Source organism: Ursus americanus, chromosome 4, assembly GCF_024610735.1.
Source record: "Ursus americanus isolate L20-20 chromosome 4, mUrsAme1.1.p, whole genome shotgun sequence".
NCBI classification, from domain to species: Eukaryota; Metazoa; Chordata; class Mammalia; order Carnivora; family Ursidae; genus Ursus; species Ursus americanus.
The window spans coordinates 59,469,474-59,497,172 of NC_142130.1; the positions used below are offsets into that span (position 1 = coordinate 59,469,474).

A 27,699-nucleotide genomic window follows, 5' to 3' on the forward strand; every position below is an offset into this window, starting at 1 on the left:
GGTATAGGAGGGTGGGCGAGGGATGAAAAGCTCTCTACTAAGACTGAATATAAGGAATGTAGATTTGTGTTGCTTAAATTAGGAAGAGTGACAATAGATTACATTAGGCCTGCCTTTTACATAGGGTCTTTAATCTACTATCAAATATTGTCTCTTCACTTACATAAAGAAAAAGAACTAAAAAGCTTTTAAGAAAACCACCAGAATTGACTTAATTTTGGCCCATAGCAAATGTGCTTATAAATGAAGAGAGATTGCTTATTGCTGATTTACATGATTTTTATAAGTTTTTTCAAACTTTTTATTAATTTATTTTTTTAGTAACAAATTTTCTTCAAATGACATCCTACAAGTTTAACCAGATGAAGCTATCACATCTCTAGCTGGATCTGCTGTGATGAACTATAAGGCTCTGCTGGTCATCCCTCTCCCTTCCCTCAGGATGGCTCCTACAACAATGCTACAAAATCCCTATGTCTTTACAAAGCAAAGTTTAAAAATCACTATCCTAAATAATTCTTTAGAGGTAAACAACAGGCCGATACAGCTAGCATATGTTCTCTGATCACAATAAAAATTAAAAACTAATAAGATAACGAAAAAATCCCCATATGTTTGGAAACAAGAAACAAACTTACAATAAAAAAGATGAACAAAGTTAAACACTACATTCTGGAAAGACACAGAAATTTGACAAGCCTCAGGCAAGACTGATTAACAAAAATAAAACAGAGGACATCCTTATAAATCCTGCAAGCACTAAAAAGATAATGAGGAGATACTATATACAACTTTATGTCAGTAAGTTTGTAGACTTGGATAAAATGGGAAAATTACTTAAAAACAAAACCCTCTTAAACTGATTAAAAAAAGAGAGAGAGAACTGCTAAGAGTCCTGTAACTGTGGGGTGCCTGGGTGCCTGGGTGGTTCAGTTGGTTAAGTGTCTGCCTTCAGTTCCAGTCGTGATCCCAGGGTCCCGGGATCGACCCCACATCAGGCTCCGTCATCAGTGGGGAACCTGCTTCTCCCTCTCTCTCTGCCTGCCACTTCCCTGCTTGAGTGTGCACACACTCTCTGTTAAATAGATAAATAAAATCTTTAAAAAAAAAAAAAAAAAAAAGAGTCCTGTAACCATTAAAGAAACAACTAAATCACCGGTCAAAAAATTTCCCATAGAACTCCAGGCCCATTATGGCTTCAACTACAGCTTCTGTCAAATATTCAAGGGGAAAAAATAATTGCAATTTTCCATACACTGTTTCAGAGAATATAAATGAGAACCCACTCCTCAATTCATTTTATGAAGCCAGTATAATCTTAATTCCAAACTCTAATAAGACTATTTCAAAAATGAAAAATTATAGGCCAGTTTCACTTATGAACACACATGAAAAAATCCTAGGAAAAATATCATACAGAATCCAGAAAAAATTACCTACATATTTCTAGATATTACAGAATTATGAGGGGTTTTCTTAAAAATCCAAAAGAATCCATAAATTTTTAGACTTAAAAAATTTATCAATATTGTGAAATAGCAGGAAAATGACAAAACTCCCTAAATTGATAGATTTAATGTAATTCCAATCAAAATCCCTACAAGTTTTTTATGAAACCTGAAAAGCTGATTCTAAAATGTAAAGATGCAAAAGAATCGAAAATAGCCAAGATACTCTTAACAAAACAAAATGAAACAAACAAAAAGGGAATATTTGCACCTACGTATCATGACATTAATGCTATGGTAATTAAGTTAGTGTAGCACTGGCTGGAGGATCTGTAAACAAAGCAATTGAATAAACAGAAATCAGACTGATGCTGATGTGGACATCTGATCTGTGACAGAAGTAGCACTACACAGTACTGGTAAATGGACAGACTTTTCCATAAATGCTCTTGAGGGACACATGGGTGGTTCAGTTGGTTAAGTGTGTGACTCTTGATTTCAACTCAGGTCATGATCTCAGGGTCCTGAGTCTGAGCCCTATGTGGGGTTCCATGCTCAGCGGGTAGTCTGCTGGAGATTCTCTCTCTCTCCCTTGTCCTCTGCCCCTTTCCCTGTTCCCACATGCTTTCTCTCTCTCTCTAAACATAAATATATCTTTAAAAAAATAAAATAAAAGCTGTTGGGACAATTAGGTATCCACATGCAAGGTTAAAAAAGGGAAGGAAAACGAGAAGGAAGAAAATAGATTCCTACCTCACACTACTAAACAAAAATTACCTGAGGTGTATTATAGACCTAAATGTGAAAGTTAAAAAATAAAGCTTCCAGAAAATAACACAAGAGATTATCTAAGGTATGGAAAGATTTCTTAAACAGGACACACAAAAAAGCATTCATCTGAAAGGAAGATATAGATAAAATAAATTATATTTAAAAAGCAATAACCTCTTTGTAAAAACAAAAACAAAAACACTGAGAAGAGTAAAAGGTAAGCCACCAAGTCGCAATATGGAGAAAATATTTGTACCACAAAGTCAAAAACTGTGAAGGGACTGGTATTTATCCTGCTTGTAAGCTAATAAGGTAGCATGCCAGTTTCAGGGACGTTGATAGAAATCATGAAACTTCTAAATCAGTAATGATGGATGGTTAATTATTTACAAAATAATAGCAGCCAAGTCAAACAAAATTTGAATCTGCCCTGTTTTACCACTGGTGCCCAAAACATAAAAGGCACTCAATAAATACTTCAAATACAATAAACAGAAAGAATACCCAGTGAGGGGAGAACTGTCACCATGTTTGCATCCTGTTTCTATGAAGGAGGAGATTCTTCCTCCTCCACCTACAAGGCAGGGGTAGGCATGTTGCTGGAAGAAACAATTCAAGACTCTCCACCTATTTACTTGAGCCTCTGCAAACAAAGAGAGGAAAAGTAGCTAATATAGTCAATGAACAGCATCCATTGTTATTATTTTTACTAATGAGTGGAGCCAAAACGGAAAAATCACTGTTCATGGAATCACAAGAAAATCACAAACTTTCTTGTAGTCCTGGAACTGCCTAAACTCTGGCACAACAGGCCCTACCCTTTCACCTTTTTAATCATGTTTCGACGCACAGGATATAAAGGGGAAGGGCTCTTAATTTCTGTCTAAGAGCTGTCTGGATTAGTTGATTGAATTTCAAGATTTAGATGTGGGACTGGAATAAGAGGTTTCATCAGACGACCCTGGATGGGGTTTAGGGGTGAGCTAACACAAAGGACTGGACTGTCAAATCAGATTCTCATGAGCCAGAGAGCTTAGCCACTATCCAGCTTTACTAATAATTTCAAGTATACAAGCAATCAAGTGGCATAAAAGAGGCAGGGACCCCCAACATGGCTACCTCAGCCTTGCTTATAGCTCAGAATGTTTTCTAGCTCAGATAATAGATGAGTTCTCTAAGCAAAGTTCACAGGTCACCTCACACAATGGGGAGCATTTAGGTTATGTCACATCTCCAATATATCTTGGGGAGTTGAATAGCCTGTATGACATTCTCCAGGAAGCTGTGCCTCATAAATCTAGATTCTAGGTTGTGTTTACCATGGCAAGCCTAACCAGGGATATTCTGCTCAAAGCATGTCATAAGAAAGAGTTCTCCTCTCAGCAAAATTTATTAATCTATTTACCAAGGAGGTCAGTTATCAACATGTTTAACTGGGTCGCCTGCCTTCTTGGAACTGCCTCCCTAGAAATCAAAAGAGAAATGGATCACAGGCCAGCTGCTAACTCCTTCCCCAAAGAGTTAGCAAGCTCTTGCCTGGATCATTGAAAAGGCTGAGTTTTTAATCTCCACTAGGATGTTTTTGTACCTATTTCTTTCATTAATGAGATTCTATCATAGGAAAGTCTTTCATACTCCTAGCTACCTGAATAAATGAATGGAGTGATTTAATATGATGTGGCCATTTCAAAAGTATACTTTCAACTGCTATTTAATAATTAACATGTTCACAATAAATTAAATGGAAAAAGATACCAAATTATATATCACTATGATTTCTACTATTGTTATTACTATACGCAGTCAAAGGAAGTAAGTCAATATAAGTTTCTTTCAATGGATGGCTTATTTTCTTCTTTATATTTCTTTTTATATTCCAAATGCTGTATGAGACTATATTACTTCCATGTTAGGAAAAAATATTAGAATAAATATCTTTAATTTAAATATTTATCTGTTGCTTATTTTGTAAAATATAACTTGTTAAAGCCACACTCCATCCTTAACCTGACCAAAGCTGGGTGTCCCTCCTCTCGCTACCTCTCTACTCTATTCTGTTACCATGTTCTTGCCCCATGTTACGACAATTGCCCTGAGGACCTTGAGAACAAGGAGCATTCCGCATATATTTTAGTTTCTGCACTGCCTAGAAAAGTTCTGATGCAAAAGAGATACTTCATAAAAGTGGATAAATTAATAAATGCTGATAAAATCTCATTTTCAAGATTGTATTTCATACTGTCAATCTACACTTGGGATATTTTTAATGTTGAAAATAAAATAGCTACAAACTATGGATGTCTTCTCAACCTTTTACAATTTCATTTAATATGGAATATTTTGATCTGTACACTCTTATTAAAAAGAAGTGTGTATGTTGCCCAAATTACAGATTTTTAATTGAGAACCTCTGACTCCTGCCATTTAACTTAAAGAAAAAAAGAAGAAAGAGGAGGAAGAAAAGTAGTAGTAGTAGCAAGAGCAGTTGTATTGATAGTGGTTTGCTTTTGTTGTCTGGATTCCAAACATATGACTAAGCATATAATGACAGCATGCAAAGCTAACTGAATCAGTTGACCTTTAAAAAGAAATTACATACATAGCCGAAACAGTGGTGGAAATCTTCCATTCTAATAGACTATATGTCTAAATGCTATTTTTCCAACATGAACACATCAATATTTTGGTCACTATGTTGATGAATGATGAAGACTTACGCTCCATAGTCAGTAGGACTATGGAGCTTTATCTCACCTCAAGAGCATGACAGAGGAGTTGTTGAGGACTTTTTTTTTTAATGTTTCTTTTAAAACACAATGCTGTCAGAGTACCACTTTTTAAGGATAGTTATCTGGATGATTTATACAAATTTTCAAAATGTTACTGAATAATCTAAGCTTCCTTTTTCAATGAGTTCACAAATTGTATTTTATTTGTCAGCTAGTGAGAAAAGGAAACCAGAAGGGGTCAGTATTTTAAATGTGATTGATTTTCTCTGAGGAAATGGATGACATGATACATTACTGCAATAACATACCAATATTTTTCTTATAAATCATACTCTTCCATTTGTGCTTTCCCATCTAAAAATTATGTAAACTTCTTTTGCACAAACACCATGGCCACTTTCTAAAGAGACTATGTGTATATTATTTTCAGCATATTTTCCCACTCTGTTTTTCCTAATACATTTAAATAAAAATGAGGCAAGAGAATATGATTATGTAGTCTGTACATACATAGTATGTAACAGAAATGACTGGTCTCAGAAATTATTTTGAGAAATAATAAAGGTATACTTTCAAATGGTACTGCATTAATAGAACTGGCTTGTGTTCAATTATTCTTTATAATGTTGTCCCACATTCTTATCTTCTGAAATGGTTTTGGGGAAGATGTGTGAGAGGGTTGTATATAATTTTATCTTCATATTTCATAAATTAAACAGAAGATTCTAATTTTTCCATTTCTGAATGGATAAATTGAAGAGTCCTCAATAAGTGTACCATGAACTCACATATGCTTTGGGATCTATCTCCTGTCATCACTGTGTCTTCCTATAATAAGCTTCCCATGCTAAAAAGAAAAATCAGGTTAGATTACCATTTTCATGATTATAAACATACATTGATTTTTAAAAGAATTTTTAAAAGACTTATATATCTACTAATATTACTCTTTTTAAAAAAATGTAACATCAAGAAACTTCTATTAAGTAAATTACTGGGATGCCTGTGTGGCTCAGTCGGTTAAGCTTCTGCTTTTGAATCAGGTCATGATCTCAGGGTCCAGGGATCTAGCCTGGCATCAGTCTCCCTGCTCAGCAGGGAGTCTGCTTCTCCCTTTCCCTCTGCCCTGCTCTGCGTGTGCTCTCTCTCTCTCAAATAAATAAATTCTTTAATAATAAATAAATAAAGTATTAATTTTAAGTTAGGTATCACATTCATAAAAACCTGTAAGAGTAATATTTGGTTGTACAGTATTGTGTTTTCAAAAGCTAAAACCGTGAACATTATGCAGATTGCCTAATTAATATAAATATGAATAACTTCTGGAGAGGTAAATGAATATACAGCCACAGAGGGCATAAAGTATCTTTGAGTATCATATCCATCAGCTGACAAATACTAGTCTTCAACAAAACAGTACAAAAAGTTTTCCTTATTTGCCTCTCAATTATCCATTCCACTCCTTTTCTCCCTTCTGAGTGCCATCTTCTGTCCACAATATCAGGCTAGGCAATATTTGCTTTTTTGCTTTCTAATTGCTCTCTGCAAATGCAAATAAGGATCTACTATCAATTCTTTATACTTTTGACTAAAACTCACACATCAATATATTTACTTTCTTGCCTTTATTTGCATTTGAAATCTTTTATTTCTTATTGTGGAATAAAAGGACAACCTTTCGTTAAAGGAAGGTAAGGCAATAACTAGGTGAGAAAGATTTCAAAGAAAGTAAGAAATTTCTTTGTATGTGGTATAGTCAGTGATAGAGTTATCCCTGATGAGAAAATTACTATTACTATATATTTCATTTTCTGGGGTCAGGGACAGGAGGTAAAAGAGAAATTGTGGCTGGCATTATCATTTTTCCCTTCATCTTTTCAACCCCCAGACCTGTAGATGTCAGGAAATTAGAACCATTCTCTACGCCTACAGCTTGGGTGTCCCACTCTTTCCCCATTATCATCATAACCACATAGCCACGGGACCCAAAGTTTCAACTATTTTATTTAGGTGGCTCCCAAATCTCTCACACAGACCAAGCATCAGAGACAGAAAATGGAGAGTAGCTGCTCAAGGAAAAGAATAGGAGATGGCTGGGGTGATGGTCTTCCCCATCTGATTACATGAAAATCTACACCTGTAGTGATTGAGATGTCAGTTTTGCACCTTGTTAACATGCCACTAAAATGACGCAGTGCTAAAACCATTCCTTTTGGGGAATAAGATGATGGGAGAGAGGAGTGGCCACTAAGGAAGAGCCCTAGTTGTTAAGGTAAGTAGGTGCCTATGTGAGGTTTATATAATGTGTGACCTTCACGACAATGATTGAAATGCTAAATGATATTAAGAGAAATGTATTAATTGGGGGGAAAAAAACTAAACTGAAACTAAAACCATGCTTTGGTTATATAAAAGCAATACTTATCAAAATAAATTATGGAAATGCTTTATGTTTATGCCTAATTACTATGCAGCACAATAGTGATTATATCATTTCTGGCAGATTAACTTTGCTATACATTTAATTACATATTTAAATTCTAAATACTCAGCCCTTGTAATTTAGTGTTTTTAAACAATTATTTGCTGACCTCCTTCTACATACCAGACACCAAATTATGTATTAGCAATAAAAACAGTAAGACTATCCCCTGTTCCCATGGGGCTTATGACAGTCTTGCTGAAGAGAGAGATAAGTACAAGGCAAATGTTAAGCAAAGAAACTGACAATATATTTTTAAATGAAAGTAACGGACATGAAGGGAATATCAATCCTAGTCCTAGGGAGTCAGGAGGCTTCAATAAGAAGAGGTCAGAGCTAATTTCTAAAGAATCCAGAGTTAACCAAAGAAAGGGGAGGAGGAGTAAGAACTCTCAACCAAAAGGAACAGGACCTGCCCTGGCCTCAGAAATGACATTGTAAGGTGAGTCTGAAGAACTGCTCCGGTGGAACACAAAGCAAGAGAAGTCCTGAGACAATGAGGCAAATGAAGTAAGAAGGAAGCATACCCAAAGACAACTTGAGGGTTGTCTGGGTGGCTCAGCCATTAAGCATCTGCCTTCAGCTCAGGTCATGATCCCAGGGTCCTGGGATCAAGCCCTGCATCGGGCTGGCTCCCCGCTCGGCGGGAAGCCTGCTTCTCCCTCTCACACTCCCTTGCTTGTGTTCCCTCTCTCGCTGTCTCTGTCAAATAAATAAATAAAAATCTTTAAAAAAACAAAACAAAACAAAAACAAAACAAAAAAAAAACAAACAAAGACAACTTGAATATCATACTAAGGAATTTGAAATCTTAATGGTAATGGGAACCACTGCAGGATTTTGAAAAGGAGAATGACATAATCAGATTTACATTTCAGATCAGATTTGCTTTACCGTGAAGAGTGAAGTGAAGCTCACACCTGGAGATGTGCAAGGCAGTTAGGAGCCAGTTGTAATGATTCAGATGACAGACTCAGATTAGGCTATTCCAGAGGGATAGAATTAGATGGACTTGAAAAATATCTAACAGGTAAAACTGAAACATCTTAGGGATTGACTGAGTATAAGAGAAAGGGGGGTTGGACATGGATTTCTGACTTAGGCAAATGTATGATGGTATGGAAATTACTGAGATACAAAAGAGAAAAAAAGGTAGATTAGTGGGGTTTCTGATTTTTTGTTTTGTTGATTTTAAGGGGGACAGAAAAGCTTTAGAAATTATGAGTTCCCCTCTTGACAAATTGAGTTTAATGTGTCCAAGGGGCTTCCAAATGGAGATATGTCATAGATAACTGAATATATAGATCTGAGGCTAGGGAGAAAGATATGAGCTTAGACACATACAAAGTAGAGATAGCATCTTTTATCAGTTGAAGCCATCAGATAAACAGAGAAGAGAGCCAACATCAACAGCCTAAGGAAACCCAGAAATTATGGGATGAGCTAGTTAAGGGTAAATTAAGAAAATAAGTAGAAAGAAAACCAGGAAAGCATATGACCACAAAAATCAAGGGAAGAGAATACTATAAAAGGGAACAAGCCGGGGCACCTGAGTGGCATAGTTGGTTAAGCCTCCAACTTTTGGTTTCTGCTCAAGTCCTGATCTCACGGTTATGAGATCGAGCCCTGTGTGGGGCTCTGTGCTCAGCGCGGAGTCTGCTTAAGACTTTCTCTCTCTTCCTAGGCCCCACCCCCGAAAATAAATGAATATTAAAAAAAAAAAAAGAGGGAACATGCAAGCGACAAAGTCAAATGCAATAGAAAGTATAAACTGGTATAACTGTTTTAGAGTATTGAATACATCTAAAATGTTTGATCCTCAATTCCACTTCTTGATATTTAATCAAGAAAAATGTATCGTGTCCAATGAGACAAATTAAAGGATGGTTTGTTACAGTAAAAAAAAAAAAAAAAAAAAAGGAAATAATGTTAGGTATCCAAAAAATAGAGGATTAAATAGAATATGATAGACTTACCCTATTTAATATTTCATAAAAGTTGAAGAGAACAAAGTAGATCTATAAGGACAAAACTAAGAAAAACTACGTACAAAAGAAGCAAGTTTCAGAACAATATATACACAATGATAGCAGTTATTTTTAAATGTATTTCTCTATCACACATAATTGTAAAAACAGCTATAGAAAAAGTCTGGAAGAGTGCACACCAAACAAGTCCAACAGTTAACTCAGTAAAGAAAGCTGGTATTTGGTTGGGTCCATGGCCAAAAGGGCCTTTTGCTTCATTCTTATTATTTGAGCTTTTTACAATGAAAATGAGATTTTAAAAATGCTATCAAGAGATCAAGTAAAATTAAAACTGAAAAATATTTGTCAATTTAATGGATCTTTAGTAACTTTAACAAACATAAATTTGGAAGAATAAAGGGAACAGAAAATAGGTTACAATGAATTGAGACAAAATGGGACACAGAAAGCTGGGTAATGAACAGGAAGAAAAAGAAGTGAATGGAGGATTTTTCATAAGAGAGAAAGAAAAATTATACTCTCAGAAAGCCTTGTTGCTTAATCACAGTTTAAAAAAAAAATAGAGGTCACAAAGCTAACAAGCCATCGTAAAACTTATTGTCTGTTACAGGGTCTAAGGTATAACAATAGCAAGGCCCGGAGTAGCTGGAATAATTAACTAAGAAGCCAGATCGAGAAAGTTTAGGTGAGAAACAAGTCTTATAGCAGAATCTATGCAACATGCCAAAGCTAATAATCCAAGAGGTAGAAGGGGAAAGGTGGTATAAAATTCTCAAAATATTTTAGGGTTTAGTAAATGAAAGGCTGACACTGGAAGCACATAAACAGTTTAACTGCCAGATGAGTCATGTTTAGAAGAACCCTCTGGTAGGTACTACCTAAAATAGCCATATGAGCTAATTTCATAATCTGGTACAAGAACAAGACTACATATTAGTTGGCTGTAATACTTAGGTAATGGCATGTATTCATTATTGTGTATCAATCAGAAGTTGGAAGTAAACCACATTGTCAGAAGTGCAAAAAAAAATTTTAATCATTCTCATTCCACATGTAAAAGCTAACAAGTGATAATACATCATTAAATTATATTTTAAATATTCCACAGAATTTTTGTTCTGCATTGAACAACAGGAATTACTCGGGAGTAGGGTAGAAGTAGAAATCTCTTTTGAAACCAGGACAGAATGTCCCAAAATGCCTCTGTTCAGAAGAAAACCAAGTATCTCTTGGTGGTCACACGCTTCTGGAAAATTCTTTGGGAAGAGATAAGTGCTAACAATGAACTAAAACTTCCTAGGAGGCTGACTCATCCAGAACAATGTATCCATTACCAAAAAAATAAAAAATAAAAAAAAAAATCGTTGTCTAAAGCTACTATTATGGGGGGCTGTTCAGGTTCTGGTGAAAGAATAGGGTACTGAAACCTAGGTTTGAGATGGTCCTGATATGCAAACAACTTTAAACCACAGTAAAATCGTATGTGTCCTTTAAAGGACAATGCACAGCAATACCACATTTCACTGAGGGGGTGGGGTAGGGGGCAGTGGGGCCTTATAGCATGAGAGCTGAAAGGAAAGAGGTTAAGAATTTTCTGGATACAGTCTTTGGAGGAATAATTACCAACACCTACACAGGAAACCCTCCATTTGGGGAATTCTCTGTGTCATGATTCGTCATGCCTACTTAAATTACATTACGAACAAGAATAACTTTTGTGTTAATAGCCCTCACCTTAAGAGTTCTATCTGCAGAATGGGCAAATTCCTCCTTTGGCTTATCCTACAGGCTGCCTTCTGAGAATCAGAAGAGAACAACCAACTTCGATCATTTGAACATGGAGCATCAACTAACACCTAGAGAAAAAAAGGATATATAATGCAAACATGCACTGAAAATACAGTCTCAGATGCAAAATACACGGAGAAGCTCTGTAAAACATGAAAAAAAACAGCTAATAAATAAAGACATTTCTTTTAAAACCAAAAGTATACTATGGTAAATTCTTCATGACATTCCTTCATTAATACTTTACAGGAAAATGTCCTGTGCACTTTCAGTGTTTGGTTTTTTGGTGGGGAGGGGGAACAGGAGGACTAAAAGTCCACTAATGTCTACTCATGTTTCATATTCTTGAGGACTACAGCAAAAACTTTTACAAAAGTTACTCGTTTTAAACAGATATTACTATATTTCTGAATTCTCAGCATTTATTTTTGAGAACTAATATTTCAATTTTGGTTTGCTGAAACGTTCTTTTTCTCAACTGTCATACTCTGATATGAAATGTTACCAAATTAAAGCAATATAGTGTACATGTTTGTGCACTGACCCAAATAATATCTGATCTTTTCCTGAGTATCTTTGAGGCACCTGGAAATAAAAAACATTCAATAATCCCCAATCCCAATGTCACCGCTTCCTTTGAACCATGCTGACCATCAAATGAAAACTGCTTCCTTGTTCACTTTATCAAAATTTCCCAGAGTACTGAGAAATTGTATCAGGCTATGTCTGGAAGCAGATGGAAAACAACAACAAAGCAACATAACAGTGGTATCATTGGGAGCCCATCGGTTTGTCACAATGTAATAAACTGTACCTTGTCAAACATTTCAGGCTGGGCATCTCCCATTTCTCTGCCATCCAATTCAGACACTTTAATTACGTTTACCAAAGGCTGTGGGATGAAAGATTCTAATGTCTGCTTCAGCCACCTCAATCTCAGACTATCGTGTTCATTACAGTGAAGATAACCTAAAGGATTAAAAAGTTTTAAAATGAATGCAATGGAATTGTTAAATTTCCACTTTTGAGCAAATAAATTTCAGAAAGAAATCAATTCATCATTAATTATGCAGAAATAGGGCACAGAGGTAAATATTATGATTATCTTAGGTTTTAAAAACAGCAATATACACACAAAAAAAACATTGACTATAGTCTTGCCTACACAGCCTGTCAGAAGCTGACCATTTAATCATTCAAATTATGAATTCCTAAAGATATGCTATACAACCAATACCTCAAATACAGTTCTCCCCTAAAGCTCTTAAGAGTAAATGATACACTGATATATATATATATATATAGAGAGAGAGAGAGAGAGAGAGAGAGAGATAGAGCGCGCGCGCACAGATGTGCGCACGCCCGTGCTCCTTTCAGAACAGAACACTTTCATTTTAAACAAAAGAAGGTATGCGATATATGGAAAAAAACATGTAAAGTGCTACTGGCTCTATGATAAGACATGGGCTCAAATTATGAACTGTCAGACTCTGGGGAAGTTACTTAGCTCTCCTTAAGAGTCTCAGTTTCTCAAACTGTGGGTTGCTGGGGGGGGGCGGGTAGGAGGATGGGGTAAAAAGTGGTAGGCATTAAGGAGGGCACCTGATGTGATGAGTACTGGGTGTTACATAAAACTGATGAAATCACTGAACTCCACCTCTGAAACTAATAATACACTATATGTTAATTGAATTTAAATTTTAAAAAAATGTTCATAATCTCATAAAAAAAAGTCTCCATTTCCTTATGTGTAAAATGGGGACTGTACCTAGTGAAAGGATTCAGAACATGCCTCTCCAAAATATGGCACTTTGGCATGTTGATTATTTTGAGTTAAAGGTACTTGAATAACAGCAGATGCAGGAAGGGCATTTTTACCTTCCTTTTTCTTCCTAAAAGGAGATGAAATCCCATATGAAAAATACTCTCCCTATACCAGAAGGAAAGAAATATTCTTATCACCAGAGAAGGGCATTTTTACCTTCCTTTTTCTTCCTCAAAGGAGATGAAATCCCATATGAAAAATACTCTCCCTATACCAGAAGGAAAGAAATATTCTTAACACCAGAGATGGGGAGTCAGGGCCAAGAAATCTGTACAAACAGACCTTGTTAAAAATTCTTCCTGTCTCCTCCTCCACATATTTTAGTTACTTTCCACAACTGGCACTCTATGTTCAACCTAGTATATAAGCACTTACAATTGGCCACTTTGTGGATCTTCCATGTTCCTGGGGCAACTCCCATGTATATGTAAAATTTATTAAATAAAATTTGTATGCTTTACTTCTACTAATCTGTTTTGTCAGTACCAATGAGAAACCCTAAAAGGATAGAGGAGAAACTTTATCTCCCCTACACTGGCTACCTTAAAAACTGGTTAAGTTTAAATGTGATATTTTAATAACATACCTAGCATAGGACTGCAAAAGCAGTAATAACAAATGTTTATAATAATTACTAACAATTCTTGAGTCCTTATTATGTCCTAGGCATTGCTCTAAGACTTTACAAATAGGGACACATTTAATGCTCACAAACCTAAGAGATAGATACTTTTATTGTTATTTATATTTTACTGATGAGAAAACTTAGACCATGAGCCCAAGTTCACAGAGCTAAAAATCCAGACATCTTAGTTCCAGAGCCCTACCTATCCTTAAGCACCTCTTAAGCGACATGCTATACTGCTTCTCAGTATAGAAGACACCTAGCAAAATGGTTCACTCCCTAATGAAATAGCTATTTTGTTTTCCCTTTATTTAAATATATGTGTATATGTTTATAAATATTTATACATATTTATTATAAATTATATTATATATAAATATAATACATAAATACAAGCACATTTTTAAATGCACAAAAGTATAAAGAACATCAAAAATTACCTCAAACCCAGTCTTCAGATAGCCATTTGATAATCATACCATCATACCACATCTCCTTATGTATATACCCATATAAAATTGATATAAGTGGAATTATATAATATTTTCATAGTGTCATTTTTTTCCATCTCATTCTTCATCTACCCTCTCCACCAACTGCCCAACAACCCCATCAAAAGGAACTTATATTATCTATCTATCTATAAAAGACTTCTTCTCCACATATACCAATACTTTAAAATAAACACTACCAAGTCAACTGGGAAAAATATAATTTTTAAAGGCTGCTAAATAGTACATGAAATAGATATATCATCCTTTATTCATCCATTACCAATCACTGGGCATTCACATTGTTGTCACTAATAAAATTCAATAAACAAAAATAAAATAAAATAATAAAATAAAATTCAATAAGTGTCTTTATAAATCTGTCCTTTTATAATATGTTTTTATTATTATGAAACAGTTCCAGAGAAATGGATAGGTTAGGGTATCGGGTAGGGGAATTTTTACTTTTAGTAAATATTACCCTATCCCTCCACCAAACTCCCACGAGAAGTGTTTTTATTAAGTCTGATCTGGGATGTGATGTTGTAGTTTAATCTTTTCATCTTCTATTTGCCATTTGGTTTTGCTTTTCGGTCAATGCCTATCCTTTGCCTTTTTTTTTCCTATTCCACTATTTATATTTTTCTTACTAACAGGTAAGATATATTTTCATTGTACAGATATTATCCCTTTATCTGCCATCCGATGTGCAAATGTTTCTTACATTGTCTTCTGAATTTATTTGTAGTATCTTTAATTCTTAAGTTTCACAATATTTTAATAGTCAATCATATCACTTTTATAATTTCTAGGTTTTTTGGTCTTATTTAAAGTAGTCTTTTCAATCATTAGATTTTCAGGTCTGATTCACCTCAACATTCATGCAGGCCATGTTTGGCATCATCCTACAAAGGACAGGAACCACAGCTTGCCAAGAGGCAGGGTGAGACATTCCTCTTTCATGGAAGACCTTGTAATTTGATAAGTTGGTAATTTAGGTGCAAGAAGGTAAGATTCACATTGGTGTAGGAGCTGCCTCGCTTAAAAAGCTTCATGTCCCACAGGAGACAACATCTCTTCTAACAACTCCATAGGCACAGCTTCCAGGATCCCCAAGAGGGATGCCCAGTTACAAGAGGACTGCCCAGTAACAATCAATGCACTCAGGAAGAACCAATCAGGGCATCCGTATCGGGTCTCTGGGGCTTATTTATTCTTTCTCCCAGTGCACATGCATTTTACCCATCAGGGTCTTTTTTATCATGAGTAATGTTGCCTGGAAACATAGTGACAATCTATCCTGTTACCAGGGAAACAAAACTAGAGAACTACATGAAGGTGAAATTCTAATGCAGAGGGGGAAATATTTTTGTAAACCCTTTGCTCAAATATATATATGTATAAGTATATATATACATCTCTCTCTCTCTCTCTCTCTCTCTATATATATATATATATACACACATATGTTTTCTCTGATTGTCACTCCATGATTAAAAATGTTTAATGATATCCTAACATCTATTAAAGTTCAAACTACTGATTTATTTCAAGGTCTGTGATAATGAGACCTCAAGACAACTTTTCAATTTTAACCTCCCACCGTTTTACCAACATACTCTGTGCGCCATCAAATTTGACTGACTTGTCCACTTTCATACAGACTTTGAACCTCTTCTATAGTACTTAACCATACTCTACCTCATTGAGAGATGTTTGTTTGCATTGCTTACCCTTTCTACTACCACCACACTGCAATTTCTACATGGAAGGAGCTCAGGAGATGGCATCAATTTTGTTAGAGGAGGAAAAAGACTAAGAAATCACCTTAAAGCTGCATTTACACAGGTAGTATACTCTTTTTTTAATTTAGTTTATGTGTTTCTCAGGAGCTTTTGGAGGATTTGCTAATGCAGCTTATGGACAGTTGTCTAAAAGCCTGAAATCACTAGGAAATGACCTAAGACAAAAGTTAACATTATGGAGGGGATGCAACCACAGGGAAACTAGAGGGAGAGAAAAAAGGAAGTAAATCATACAAAGACGGAGCACAAATATGAAAGGGTTTGTAATCAAGCTGGCTACAGCACTGGTCAGTCTCTCACGATATGCCCATAGTCTGAAACTGCTAAGCCTTGGAAGAAACCATGGGGCTTAGGGGAGCAAGGAGGAAGAACAGTTAATCTGCTGTCATCTTCCTGTCTCCCATCTCTCATTGGTTAAAGTACTTTCTAAGAGCTGATAACTCCCAAATTCAGGTTTGTGCTCTCTGGCCCCTCAGGCAAGCCAGAGAGTCCCAAGGCCAGTTACAGCAACCACGTGGGTATGGTGATTTTTGCCTGTCAGCTGGAAGCCATCTAGAGGCTCCTCAGTTTGTGGTGGTAGTAACATTAGCAGCAGATAACTGCAGAACAGCATGAATCTTTTCTAGGGTTTCTCCAATCTGGAAACAATTCAAGAGTCTCAAGCCTTTTAAGTAAGGAATGTGAGTAAAGGTGAGCCAAAGACATCTGTGGTGGAGCATACACTGGGGCCAAGAGGGCACCCCAAAGTCACACCTTGTCCCCATCAGATACTAAAAGACTCAAAGGAAAGACCCATGTCTTAATTATTTTTCATTCCACTTCTCCCTTTTTCTGGTTTAAATTATATTCCATTTCTATTATTTTACTGGTAAACTTAAACATTTTAATATACATATGTAAAAAAATATATAGTTAGTCAACCTTACTGTTTTTCCTAAAACATATAAGAATGTTTTAGTTCCCCCTCCCAAACTTGATGCTTTTACTATATATCTGGGTTTTATTTGGGCTTACATTTTTTAACTGCACAAAACATTATCATCGTCTTCTATAGTCGATGACTTTTAGATTTTACCCATATATTTCCCATCTTCTTTGTTCTTCATTTCTTCTTATCTTTTTATCATCCCTCTACAATGGCTTTCCTTTTTCCTGAAGCACATCTTTCAGAATCATTGGTGACAAACTTATACTTTCTATCTCTTTTTGTCTAAAAAAGAAATGTCCATTTCACTTTTGTTCTTCAGGGATATTTTGGTGAATATATTTCTGGATTTATAGTCATCTTTTCTTAGGACATTTAAAACATCATTCCTCTGAATGCTAGTTTCCACTGTTACTCTCAAAGGTCAATCCTCAGTCTGTTGTCTTTTGAAGGTAAACTATCTGTCCTCTCTGGCTGCTATTAAGATCTTCTCTTTATTTTCAATGTTCTACAACTTCACTATAATGGTCTACACTGGCTTAGCTGTGCTTACACAATTACAGAGGGTATTTTCATTCCTCCTTCATCATCAAAGTTGAAAACAGACAGTTTTCCTTTCAGTCCCTTGGGAGAGGACAATTTCTTCTTAGTTTACCTTACACAGCAGGTATACCATTTTGGAATCTCAGCTTTCTGTAAGTTAACCTCCTAGTAGATGCTCTCTTACGCAAGCTCTGGCTTTGTCTTTTATTCCCACATTTTCATGAAGTAATAAAAATCAACATGCAAGTTTTTCTGGTTAAGCAAATGCTCACAAGTGAAAAGCTAGCTTTGATGCTCAACTGATCTTTTAGGTTCCCATTATCTCTTAGATTATGGTCACTGGATATTTGGAGATCACCAATGCATTTTAAAAGATTCTGTTTTTAATATTATATCCTATATTTTTTAGTTGTTTTCAACAGGAGGGTTTGTTAGGAGACCTAGTTTGTGATTCTACAAGAAACTGAAGTCTTAGTTATTTCTGTACCTTTCATAGTTCCACACCTACCATCCAAAGCCTTGCACATATAGTATGTGCTCACTAATGTGGCTGAGTTGACTTGAAACATGGCATTATAATAAAGAATATTTAAACTGTTAAAACTGAAAATCAGGTCAGCTTTTCATTAAATTACAGCTTTAGTCAAGATTCTTAATTCAGCATGTTAAAGTAACTCTCTTAGTTCAAATATAGCTTAATGTTATATTGTTGTTTGGCCTAGATGTAGATTTTATTTGAAATTGTCTTAGATCAGTTAAACTTTTTAAAATATGTAATATAAGACATCACAACCCAAGTTTCCTATATATACTAAGACTTACTACATTGAAACAGAATTAACTTTATGTTTGGGCGCCTGGGTGGCTCAGTTGGTTAAGCAACTGCCTTCAGCTCAGGTCATGACCTTGGAGTCCCAGGATCCAGTCTGCATCAGGCTCCCTGCTCAGCACGCAGTCTGCTTCTCCCTCTGACCCTCCCCCCTCTCATGCTCTCTCTCTCATTCTCTCTCTCAAACAAATAAATAAAATCTTAAAAAAAAAAAAAAAAGAATTAACTTTGTTTAAATTGTCAAAAATAAACCAAATTTTGGTATTTTTTTCATCTAAGCAGCAAAGGGGGTGAATTTAAGAAACTGAAAACATCATTGAGGCTTTATATCTATATAAGGCAGCCTTTGGTTCATGGGAAGAAACTGGGCTGGTAGTTTCATTCATTAATTTATTTTGGTGCAACTAACTTGAAAAAAAACAATTCTGCCTATTTTCAGTTAACCAACTAATGGTGCTGCAGGGTTAAGAAGATCATATATATCAGTGGTAGTCACACTGTGTTCCTTAGAGCCCTAGGACTTCAGAGACACGTATATATAGAAATACAACTCAAGATGTTGGAAGCAAAGACTACTAAAAAATGTTTGAAAACACAAATTTGGGCAATGTGATTACTACAGACCTTGGCACATACTAGGTTATTCTGAAATGTTTTTACTACTACCAAAATAAAAAGTGCATCTAATGCAGGGGGTTCTGGAAGACTTTCTAGGAAAGCTGGTTCCTGAGTGAACACATGAAGAATGAAAAAAAGTTAGCAGGGGAAGAGGGGAAGAACAGTCATACCCATAGGGTGTGCAAAAGGCCTGGAGGCCTAAGGGAGCAGGAAGCAGGATAAAAGCAATTCAGTAAAGCAAGGAGTCTTTCTAATCTTTTCTACCACCAAAGGCTAACCAGATATCAAAAAGGTATCAATGACCGCAAAGAAAATTTAATGAAAGGATAGAGCCCTCAGCAAGGAAGTTGAACAAGCCACTTCACCAGTCTGGGTCATTCTTAGTATGTTATTGCCTTCCTATTTAGAATCAGAATTGTTTTCTCTTTTCTATCAAGACCAGGACATAACAAAGGCTGTGTTGACAAAAACAAAAACAAAAAAACAAACAGATAATCCATCACTGCGCTAACAGGTGGGAGCAGCTGGACCAAAAGAGAAATAAACTAATTTCTTTAATCATCTTAAAATATGAGCTTTTTAATCATTCAAAGCTTGAGCCTCTTGGCCCAGAATAAAGGCCAGTACTGATCTAAAGAAATTTGTTGTATAAAGGCACATTTAGTTGCAGCCATCATTTTAGGTTTTGCTTTTAAAAGCTTATTTTAGCATTGCTTCTGCATTCCAAATTCAAGCACTGTAGCTAACCTAATTTGGGCTTTGAGCATCAGCATGAAGACATCTGTACTTCTTACTAAACCATTATCATTAGTCCTACTTAGATGAAAAGCTTCTTTACTTGGAACACTGCCTGTAGTTCATTGCCCTTGATGTAAGAACCGGAAGATACTTCTCCACTTCAAACTCCTAGGATATATCAGTTTGCATTTGTATTCCAAATCAAATCACCTTCCCTATCATAAGCATGTGAAATATTTATAGCCTACTAATGAGGATAATTTAGGATTAAAATACTCTCTCTTCAACATGGTACCCAAATTTGACATTTCTCTTCCATTTTTTTTAAAATACTAAAAATTCTATATTCAAAATTGATGTAATGGACAAAATAAGAATACTGCCAAAGAACACAAAAAGAAAGTAAAAATACTACTTAGAACACATGATTTCATAAACCTTCAGCTCAAATTATAAAAAATAAAATAACCTTACAAAATTATCTCTTTTGTGATTTCTTACGTTAATACACCAAGCTTCAAAAACAGAGTTTTAATAACAACTCTAAAACACACAGTATGTTTTCTCCTAAATATACAGTTAACTGATATATTTGTACCAATGCCTAGTACAACTGGATTCACAGTTCTCATAAAAGTTTTTGAAATCTATTTCAACAGGGAGTGCTCTCAAAGGAAGATATAAATTAGCAGTCTTCAAACTGTGATATGCATGCCCTAGGGATACGTAACAACTTTCCAAGAGATTATAAGCAAAGTTGGATAGTTTTAAAAGAATCAATTTTCAGATCATCAACTTCCTAAAGAACACCTCTGGTCAGGGCATCTCCTTTCACAATGACCTTTCACCAACCTTGTAACTGAGGAGCATGCTTCCCGCTCATCCAGAATCTTATTACAGCAAATTGTGCCAGGGTGTAGAAATTTACAAAGCACCAAACAAAGGCAATTAAACACATGGGTACCTTGGCTAGGAAAGTGAATGAATTAAACTAGGCAAAGTAGCCTTTTGTAATTGAGATGGTTTGTAACCCTTTGCCTTCAACAAAATCAAAGCGGACCTACAGTGTTCACCTAGCAGATCATTAAAATAATGCCTGATGAAAAATATCTATGTGATTTGGGGTCATAACTCAAGATATAAAGAGCTTAGTGAAATTACTATAACACAATTCCCACCATTTCCATCATCTTATTTATAATAAACAGCATCTGCATTTATAAAAACGATCAAACAATCAAAAACCAGGCAGAACTGATGCTGAACCCTGTCTTACCAAGCTATAAGTAATATTTATCCAGGGAAATCTGAAATAATTTTTTAAAAAGTCTTATTATCTAATTAGGAAAACAATTTAAGATGAATGTTGATTCATTGTTTTTAATATGTATAAAAAATGTACATTTACATACATTTCATCATTTTTATACTAATAATGGTAATGATAAGTTACTTCCAAAAAACTTTTTAAAGTCTTTTAGAATTGCATTGTCTAGGGGAGACTGGATGGCTCAGTTGGTTAAGCGTCTGCCTTCAGCTCAGGTCATGAACCCAGGGTCCTGGGATCAAGCCCCACATTGGGCTCCCTGTTCAGCAGGGAGCCTGTTTCTCCCTTTGCCTGCTACTCCCCCTGCTTGTGTTCTGTCAAATAAATAAATAAAATCTTAAAAAAAAAAAAAAGAATTGCATTGTCTAATACCATACCCATTTGCCACATGTGGCTATGAGCACTTAGAAGGTAGCTAGTCCAAACTGAAATGTGTTGTACAATACATACCCATTTTGAAGACTTTGTAAGAAAATAAGGATGCAAAATGTCTCTTTAATAACTTTTATTTTGATTACATGTTGAAATAATATTTTCGATGTACCGGGTTACAATGTATGACTAAAATTAATCTTGCCTGTTTCTATTTTTTTCTAATGAGTACTTAAAAATTTTAAATTTTATATGCACTTCACATTATATTTCTATTGGACAGAACTGCCTTATAACCTTATGGTCTAATGATACAAATAATGACTTTAAATGTGTATATTTTGTTGCCTAGAAGTGTGATGAGTTATCGATACAAGACTCTCAAGTATAAAAGTCAAAGATAAAATTAAAATCTTTGTTATTGGCTTATCAGGATTCACATTACCTGACGGATTTATGTTTACAAAATGTGGTAATTTTGTTCAAAATTACCGGCTAGTATGTAGCTGAAAAAAAAAAAAATTACACTGATTCCTCATCTAAAACTTCCATTCTACATACCATCCTGGTTTTCAGACTTACAAAGTCTGCAAACTCAATCTTACACTTCTGATATAGTTTATAAATAGTCTGTAATATATGGATATTTAAAAGTTGTCAATTACTGAAAGAAAAGCACATTACCTGGATAAGCACACTGCAGCAGAGCTATCGATTTGCCTCCAGGAGCAGCACACAGATCCAGAACCCTCTCCCCATCCCTTAATTCCAGAGCCAATACTGGGAGAAGAGAGGCAGCATTCAGGAGATAGTATTTTTTTAGACTTCCAATTTGGTGTCTTTCTGAAGGCATTCTATCTGGAGTTCTGCTAAGGTAACATTTCATTGACTTAGGACAGAAGGGTAAAGATCCTTGAAAGAGTGTGTGATAGCCTTTTAAATGTAAATCTTTTTCCAGTTCCAAGGAATAATTGAATCGGTTAAGAAGGACAGCATATTGCCAGCTTGATGGAGATACTAGTATATCCCTAGAAATAGAAAAACAAAATAATATTAATATTATATATACAAACGCAATTTTATATTACTCACCGAGTAAATGGGGTCCTAGTTTCACACTTAACTATGATTTTTTTCAAAGTCAGGATTAGTATCACTGACTTTGCCCTTTTGCCATAGGCTCCAATATGGCTCAACCTACCACTGTTATGATCCTGCCTTTATTTAAAACTTTGGTATTTTATTCATCATGGGTTTTCTTTCTTTTGTATCAATTGTGCCCAATAAAGTATTATTTGATTATTGAGTTTTAGGGGCCCCTTAAATTCTGCACGAGACAGGAATGCCTCACCTGCCTCAGCCTAGTCCCTTCCTGCAGAACACCTTGCCAAAAACACACGGCCTTTCTTTACATATCTCTGAATACATCAAAATAGATGTCAGTCTATCACTCTTTGCACAAGTGTTTTTTCATAAAGACAAAACTTAAAACCTGAGACTGTTAATACTGGAGGGTAAAGTACTATCTTTAAAGGGTATTTAAAGGAGTGAGTGTTAAAGTCTTCCTCTCATGAAATAAAAGTATGGAAAACCATAGTGAACTCTACAGTAACAGTTAATGAAGCGATCAGTGGTTCAGATGTTACAAAACCAAGCATGGTTTAAAAATCACTTATGGATTGACAGCACCGCCCACCGCCCATCCCCCACTCTCCCGCCTTCACCAGAAGATTCTCTTTCCTAATTTTTTATTTGGTCCAACAGTTAGATCTCTTAACAGTCACAAGCTCACATCAACTGACAGATGATACAGCAGGAAATATTTAATTTATTTACAAGCTGACCTTTCAAGCTGAGTTATCTGGAAGCCTCATTAACCATGGTCAATTAAATAAATTCCAGCTGCTACTCACCCTGGAGTTGCCTATGTGAGAAATGGCTGGATTGAAATGTAACACCTGCGACTGGAATTGTGCCAACTGAATTTCAATCGGGGGCTAATATGTGAAACTACTTTCTCCTTCACTGCCTCTTACTATGATAGCCCACCATCATAGGAGCCTGTTGTGTCTGTTTCAGGAATCTGGAGGATGACAACCTCTTTTTTTAAGAATGTACTCTGCAAATTTTAGCATGCATCAAGTGTCTGTAAAAGACTGCTAAGCCCTACTCCAGGATTTTCTGATACAGTAGGTCAGAAGCAGGGCCTGAGAATTAGCATTTCTAGCAAGTTCTCCAGTGATAATGATGCTGCTAATCCTCAACACCACACTTTGGGAACCACTGCATTACAATGGACCCAAAGGGGAGATCTGCAAATGTCACTGCCATAACTTTTATTTCGGTCCATCCTAACCTTACCCTGCAAACTGGATAAAAATCTACCCAGGGTTTTGACTCATTTAACAGAAAAATAATAGAAACATAATTTAACTAATACAGATTGGAGCAGCTTGTCCCTTTAGGTAACAAAGGTAGAACACTTTCAATTGGTTAATATCTAACAAAGCAAATCTCTATTCTTTTTTTTTTTCCTTCAGAATTTCCAAAACTATTTTAAAACGTTTATTCTTTCAAATGAACTTCAGAATCAGCTGGGTCACTTAAAAATAATTTATAAAATATTTGTGTAGATAGAAACCTTGACTAAGATTATATTAAATGCAGTAAATTTGGGGAGAATTAACATCCTTACTGTATTTAGTCTTTCCAACCCTGACTACAATGTTTCCCCATTTAGTCACATTTTCTTTCAGATCCCTTAGTAAAGGTTCTTAATCTTGCATATTTCCTTTTAACCTTATTGTATATAAAAGGACTGTTAGTTTAGGAACACTATTTATTGTTGTGTATTATACAATAGATTAAATCTTGAAGGATAAGAAGGAATACCATAGGACAAAATGAGAAGGGAAGTTCAAGGACAAAGGCAATAGCACAGGTACAAATGTATGAAGAAGGACAGTGCATTTGGGTAATTAATAGTAGTCTGGTGTGGCTCATGGCAGATTATATGGGTCAAGTATAATATGATAAAGTTCACTGAAGGACTCTAGGGGAGAGAGCCTCATTGGTTTTAAAATCATATACTTATTGGGGCTCCTGGATGGCACAGTCGGTTAAGCATCTAACTCTTGGTTTCAGCTCAGGTCATGATCTCAGGGTCCTAAGATCAAGCCCCACAAGGGAAGCTAAGCAAGGAGTCTGCTAAAGCTTCCCTCTCCCTCTCTCGCTGCCCCTCCCTGCACTCTCTCTCTCAAATAAATAAATCTTAAAAAAAAAAATGTGTGTGTATACACACACATATACATATATATGTATATATACACACACACACACTCATGGAAGAGTGAGTCAGCGATCTTCAGAAACTATTCTCATTCTTTAAAAATTGGATAAAATAAGAACTTGCTTATTTGACAAAATACAGCATCCTTTCCTGATTAAAACCCTTCAGAGTACAGGGATAGAGGGCATATTCCTCAATTTCATAAAAACCACCTACGAAAAGCCCACAGTAAATATCATTCTCAATGAGGAAAAGCTGAGATCCTCTCCCTTAAGATCAGGAACACGACAAGGATGCCCACTCTCACCATTATTGTTCAACATAGTACTAGAAGTCCTAGCAACAGCAATCAGACAACAAAAAAGAATAAAAGGTATTCAAATTGGCAAAAAAGAAGTCAAACTCTCTTCGCAGATGACATGATACTTTATGTGGAAAACCCAAAAGACTCCACCGCCAAATTACGAGAACTCATACAACAATTCAGTAACGTGGCAGGATACAAAATCAATGCATAGAAATCAGTTGCATTTCTATACATGAACAATGAGACTGAAAAAAGAGAAATTAGGGAATTGATTCCATTTATAATAGCACCAAAAACCATAAGATATCTCGGAATAAATTTAACCAGAGAGGTAAAGGATCTATATTCTAGAAACCACAGAACGCTGATGAAAAACATTGAAGAAGACACAAAAAGATGGAAAAACATTCCACGCTCATGCTTCAGAAGAGTAAACATAGTTAAAATGTCTATGCTACCCAGAGCAATCTATACTTTCAACGCCATCCCGAAATACCAATGACATTTTTCAAAGTGCTGGAACAAACAATCCTAAAATTTGTGTGGAATCAGAAAAGACCCCAAATCACCAAGGAAATGTTGAAAAAGAAAAACAAAGCTGGAGGCATCACATTGCCTGATTTCAAGCTATACTACAAAGCTGTAATCACCAAGACAGCATGGTACTGGCACAAAAACAGACACATAGATCAATGGAACAGAATACAGACTCCAGAAATGGACCCTCAACTCATATGGAGATAAACTCCTAATGGATGAAAGACCTCGATGTGAGACAGGAATCCATCAAAATCATAGAGGAGAACACAGGCAAGGGAAACAAAAGCAAAAATGAACTTTTGGGACTTCATCAAGATATAAAGTTTCTGCACAGCAAAGAAACAGTCAACAAAACAAAGAGGCAACCCACGGAATGGGAGAACATATTTGCAAATGACACTACAGATAAAAGGCTGGTATCTGAGCTCTAAAAAGAACTTCTCAAACTCAATACCCAAGAAACAAATAATCAAATAAAAAAAATGGGCAGAAGATATGAACAGACATTTTCTAATGAAGACATATGAACGGTTAACAGACACATGAAAAAATGTTCAACATCATTAGCCATCAGGGAAATTCAAATCAAAACCACATTGAGATACCACCTTACACCAGTTAGAATGGCAAAAATTGACAAGGCAAGAAACAACAAATGTTGGAAAGGATGTGGAGAAAGGGGAACCCTCTTACACTGTTGGTGGGAATGTAAGTTGGTACAGCCTCTTTGGAAAACAGTGTGGAGGTTCCTTAAAAAATTAAAAATAGAGCTACCCTATGACCAAGCAATTGCACTACTCGGTATTTACCCTAACGATACAGATGTAGTGAAAAGAAGGGAGATATGCATCCCAATGTTCATAGCAGCATTGTCCACAATAGCCAAACTGTGGAAGGAGCCGAGATGCCCTTCAACAGATGAATGGATAAAGAAGATGTAGTCCATATATACAACAGAATATTACTCCGCCATCAGAAAGAATGATTACCCAACATTTGCAGCAACATGGATGGGACTGGAGGAGATTATGCTAAGCGAAATAAATCAAGCAGAGAAAGGCAATTATCATATGGTTTCACTCATTTGTGGAACATAAGGAATAGCAGACAGATCGTTAGGAGAAGGAAGGGAAAAATGAAGGGGGGGGAGTAAAGAGAGGGGAAATGAACCATGAGAGACGATGGGCTCCAGGAAACAAACTGAGGGTTTTAGAGGGGAGGGGAGTGGGGGGATAGGACAGCCTGGTGAAGGGTACTAAGGAGGGCATGTACTGCATGGAGCACTGGGTGTTATACGCAAACAATGAATCATGGAACACTACATCAAAAACTAATGATGTATTGTATGGTGACTAACATACCATAATTTAAAAAAAAAAAAAAAAGAACTTGCTTAAAACAAATTTTCTTACTCCTCCTAACTTATATGCAGCCTTACTGAAGTCCTTGAACTTCCTGGAACAAGTTTTCTTTAGCCTTTACCAGTCTCAGGATAAACTGCTCCTTCTGCCTACAATGGCCCACCTACAGCCTGGCTGACTCCCCTACTCTCTGCTGAGGGGCTGGTTTAGGTTTTATCTTCTCAGGGAAACCTTTCTACCTACAACCCAACCCACCCACTCTACCTCACCCTGATATTAATAATAAAAATTACTGATCATATGTTTACAATACACATTTTACATGCTTAGCTCATTTAACCATCACTACTGTGAAGAACAGCTATTATCCCCATGTTAGAAGTTAGGTAACTGAAGCTTTCAGCAATTAAGCAACTCACCCAAGGTTCTATCACTATTAAGCAGAAGTACCTGATTCAAAATCTGGCTGACTTTAAAGTCTAACGAAGTGTGAGACCTTGGTACTATAGCACTAGTGGCATACCACAGGGAGAGGCAGAGAATTTTCACCCCAACCCTCGCCTAGTGTCAGTGCCCTGGCCTCCCCTTGCTCCTAACAATGGGAATAGCCTGACACACACTGCCCTGAGGCTCTGTAATGGGACCACTTGATGAAGGGACTGCTCAGACTGCTCAGGCTGGTAATTCCTACCCCTGAGAAAGCAAAACTACATATTAATTTGGGACTCAGCACCCCACCCACCCCCACCCCACCCAACTACCAGTGACCTCCCCTCTCCCTAGCACATGCGCACACAGACACACACACACTCACACTCCAGTGCACTGGCAGGATGATGCCCTTGGGGCTGGCAGGCCTGCGGCTATTCAAGTCCAAAGCTCTGTCTGGAGGGACAAG

At 36.1% G+C, this 27,699-nt stretch overlaps 1 protein-coding gene across 4 annotated transcripts in view; it reads right to left on the reverse strand.

Moving 5' to 3' along the window:
• NSUN3 (NOP2/Sun RNA methyltransferase 3) overlaps positions 1-27,699 on the reverse strand; it is a 301,891-nt gene that overhangs the window by 265,336 nt on the left and 8,856 nt on the right. For all 4 annotated transcript variants that reach the window (XR_015724230.1, XR_006777400.2, XR_015724231.1 and 1 more), the window contains exons 3-5: positions 21,989-22,332; positions 12,021-12,175; positions 11,153-11,274 (exon numbers count right to left, since the gene is read on the reverse strand). Coding sequence is in view for 1 of the 4 variants with exons in the window: in XM_045785401.2 (XP_045641357.2) it covers positions 11,153-11,274; positions 12,021-12,175; positions 21,989-22,332 (621 nt within the window). In the remaining 3 variants the exon portion in view is untranslated. The remainder of the gene's footprint in view (positions 1-11,152; positions 11,275-12,020; positions 12,176-21,988; positions 22,333-27,699) is intronic.